Here is a 4,072-nt window from a genome sequence, read left to right as displayed (position 1 = left end):
AGTTAGAGAAATGATATAGAAGATCATTCTCCTAAAACTTGCAACACATGTAAAACAACATCAAAAAAATTATCCAAACAAAGTTAAGATCAAAAGTCAAAGAAGAACGGGATTGAGATAAATATGGAGGGGAAAGGGATTAAACACAAAATATAAGTCCAGATGAATTTCTCTTCATCATTATGGCACTTCATTTTCATGATCCATTAGAGGAATGGTAGAACCATTACCTCAACACAATGAATTCATCAAGACTAATACCCACACATTCAAAGAGAAGGATATGAAGAGAAATGGAAAATCATGTCACCAACTTTAACCAAGTGGATCATCAAGTATTAAATCAAAGAAAATTTAAATTAAATTAAATAAAAGATTTTAAAAGGAAAATAAGAACCAAAATTCAAATCAAACATCAAATAAATTCAAACAAAGATCGCCATAAGTTAAAGATAATCATAGGATTGATTCAAAAAATTTCTAGACTTTTAAATTACTCAAAAACATTTTTAAACCAATTAAACAAAACAAAAAAAATGAGAGAAAATATTAAAAATATCAAATGATAAAATAAAAATATGGAAAAATAGCCATAAAATCAGAAATATTTCAAAGTACTTTTGTATTTTTTTCATAATATTTGGAATTAAAATAAAAGAGTTATGAATTTTTGAAGTTAAAAAGAAATAAAATGAAAATAATATAAAAAAACATAAAATATAAAAAACAAGGAGCGTTGGATCTACTTCATTAACTGACGTGACATGTTTCAATGGATATCAGATGCGTGCTCATGGTGGAAATTAGATCAAAAAAACGCATGGGAACAAATAAAAGACAACCAGTGAAATTAAAACAATTGACAAGCCTTCATTGGTTGAGGATGACATGTAGGTCATCTTCAACCTCCAACCATGGATATTCAAGAGAATCTGCATAAAAAAGGTGAATCCTCAAAGAATAAATGTACGCTTTCATAGTGGTATCAAAAGATGCGTCTATTCAAGACGGTCTCAACCATATGATTGCGAAATATTTATTTAAGTTGTAGCTTACTCGTTTTGGAAAAAACCGTGAGAAATTTTAAAAAGGGATTTGAAAACAGATGTATCAAACGAAGCCAACACTTAAAATTAACTATGTAGTGAGTATCAGTAAGTCAAGAACTTCATGTTACCCACAAGTTTGAGTTGAATTGATGGAGATTTTTACCTGAACGAAGTAGAGAAAATATGCACTGAAACTTGACTTGGTATGACCAAATTAGGGCATGAATTGCTTTGGTTTCGATGTGGTTAGCTTCAGTGAAGATCAAGGAAAGTTTATGGATAAGAAATTTGAAGTTGGGAGCTCTTGAAAGGTGAATTCGAATTTGCAGAAAAGTGAGTTGAAGATGAAATGAATTAGACATCAAGAAGAGTTCATAGCAAAAAAAGGCACTAAAAAATGTTAAGAAATAAGCAAGTTATGATCTTGGGAAGTTGATGAAATTTTTTTGAAAACTCCATAAGTGACATATAATATTTGGCAATCTTTCATGACTTTCCATTCAAAATTAGCTCTTGAACCTCAAAAATGAAATGAATTAGATTCACTCAAGATTACTATGCAAAAATAGAGGGCTCAAAATGATAAAAATTGAGCAAGTTATGATCCTTTGAAATTGACACAAAATTATTTGAACTTTCAAAGGAAGACCTATAATGTTTTCACATCTTTGATGACTTTCTTCCCAAAATATCTCTTGACTGGTGAAGAGAAGTTGTTGATGATGTCAAGGAGAACAATCTGCAAAAATAAGCACTAAAAATATTGAAAATTAAGAGAGTTATGCCCTTTTGATCATATGATCAAGAACTTGCCAAATTAGGTCAAACATCTTGAACCAACTTTGAATCTCTTGAACTTTTATTGCATTATAAGGCATGAGGAGGTACATAAGACCATGAAATGATATTTATCTTAAAGAATACTTGATGATGAGGCTCATGGCTGGATGAAACTTATTGAAGAGGGCATGAAAATAAACACATGGACCTATGGAGTTTCTTGATGAACCAAGCTACATGATCTTGATAGGAACTTGATGAAATGAAGTTAACAGATGCTTAAGACATGATACTTTGATGGTTAGAGTATTACTTTGAAGTTTAAGCCATTAAGCTTTCATGGATGATAAGTTGATTGAGAGTTGATCCTCAAAATCACAGTTTAGGAGAGAAGATGAATGCACTTGACTCAATACCTACAATGTACAAAGCTTTGAGAGAAACAAGATATCTTTTTTTTATTTTGATTAGTGTAATATAAAAAAAAATATTCACAAGCTAAACAAACATGAGTGTCTGGTGATTCCTCAAAGGTAATATGAGAACAAAGCCAATGGTCACCTTTCAAGATTGTGATCTTGATGTATTGTATGAATGTCAAAAATGATTGGAGATTATTAGAGTAAAAAATTGGAATATGACACATATGAAGAATTTATGATTAGTGATGTAGTGACCAATGTCAAATTAATCTTTTGGTTATGGTTGGTGATTGATTCAAAGAGTTATTATAGTTTTTATGAGTGGTGTAAAATCCATTTGGATCACCTAAAATAAACTAATGAATGTTTTTTTTAGTAAGCAAGAGAAACTGTATTATAAAAGGAGAACAAAGGGTTCTCCAACCCGATACAAGCGAACTCGGAAAAAGCCCAACGAAAAGGAAAAAAATAACCAACTACTCCTACGTTAGAAAGAACACAGGGTCCATAACGAACTCGTAGAAGGAGAAATTAGGATGTGTAATATTACCACAAAACATCCACTTCCAAGCTAATAACTTAATACTCCAAACAATATCGTTAACGCTCCATTTATCCTTCCTAAAGCGAACACCATTCCTAAGAGTCCAAAAAGTCCAAACACAAGCGAGCCAAATCATCCCCTCCTTCCCTTGTTTCACTTTCTTCGCTCGGAAAAAATGAAACCAATCCAAGAAATTCGCTTTGCAAGCTTCCTCAAACTTCTCCTCTTTTCCCACCCAAACGGCTACCTCCGACCACACCCTCTTGGCCACCCCACAAGAAAAGAAGAAATGCTTCAAATTCTCCTCACAATTGCCACAAAGAATACAATTTAAGCTATCCGCGGGAATAGCCATACCTCTTCTCAACAGGAGATCAATAATGGGAAGTCTATAACGGAAAAGTCTCCACCCAAACGCCTTCACTTTAAAAGGAACCTCCGATTTCCAAAGAAATTCAAACGCCTCATGATATTTGACTTGAGAACCATGAGGTGTCCGATCCCGCAAAAAGAAATCGTAACACAAAGCTACTGAAAAGCTCGAAACCGGATCTGCCTTTCCCGACCACACAACCGAATCCCTACCTTCCTTCAAACCCCCGAATTCCTCCAACCGGCCCTTTAGAACTCCCAACATGCTCTCGGTGCCTTCATCCCCTGTCAACCCTTCATTCACGCCTAAATCCCCCCACTTCCATCTACCCTCCTCCCAACCTCTCATGCCCGCTATGGAGACCTTTTTCAAGCACGACTTATCGAAGATGACCGAAAATTCTATTAGCAGACTTACACACTAGCCCTACGTTGCATGAAGACTTACACACTAGCCCTACGTTGCATGAAGATAATATTTCCATCTTGCATGATGAGAATGAGAGCACACAGTAATAGCTTGTGTGTCACCGCATGTGATCATACTCTTCTACTTAGTTAGTTAGATTTATGGTTAGACTATATAACCACTTTTGTAACTAACTTTTGATTCATTCGATTCAATGCAAGTTTATCATTCTCTCTTTCTCTTCTTCAATTCATTGCTCATTGCACACCTTCAATGGAGGTTTTGGTTTGCTAAGATGGTATCAGAGCAGGTAGATCCTGCTCTGTTTCCGCTGCGTACTTTTTCATCTTTCTTGCATTGATCAGACACGCCATTGTTGCGTTCTTTTTCTTGAAGCTTGCTTCTGTTCCCTTTGTGTTAGCTTCTTCGTTTCTCGTTTATTTTTGCTTTGATTTTCCTCTTGTTGTGCTATCATGACGAGGAATAACAATCCAGT

The 4,072-nt window shown here is 34.5% G+C and overlaps 1 protein-coding gene across 1 annotated transcript; it reads right to left on the bottom strand.

Moving 5' to 3' along the window:
• Positions 1 to 2,733: 2,733 nt before the first annotated feature.
• Positions 2,734 to 3,516, bottom strand: LOC131658025 (uncharacterized). The gene has a single exon (XM_058927361.1). It carries the CDS (start codon positions 3,514 to 3,516, stop codon positions 2,734 to 2,736), a length of 783 nt encoding a protein of 260 aa, XP_058783344.1.
• Between the last annotated feature and the right edge of the window lie 556 nt (positions 3,517 to 4,072).

This window comes from Vicia villosa, linkage group LG3, assembly GCF_029867415.1.
Source record: "Vicia villosa cultivar HV-30 ecotype Madison, WI linkage group LG3, Vvil1.0, whole genome shotgun sequence".
Lineage (NCBI taxonomy): Eukaryota > Viridiplantae > Streptophyta > Magnoliopsida > Fabales > Fabaceae > Vicia > Vicia villosa.
Note: the sequence above shows the minus strand (reverse complement) of the source record. Positions and strands in the feature narration are given on the sequence as shown.

Excerpts from the sequence above, each read along its gene's own strand:
- LOC131658025 (XM_058927361.1), bottom strand. The coding sequence starts at position 3,516 with ATGAGAGGTTGGGAGGAGGGTAGATGGAAGTGGGGGGATTTAGGCGTG.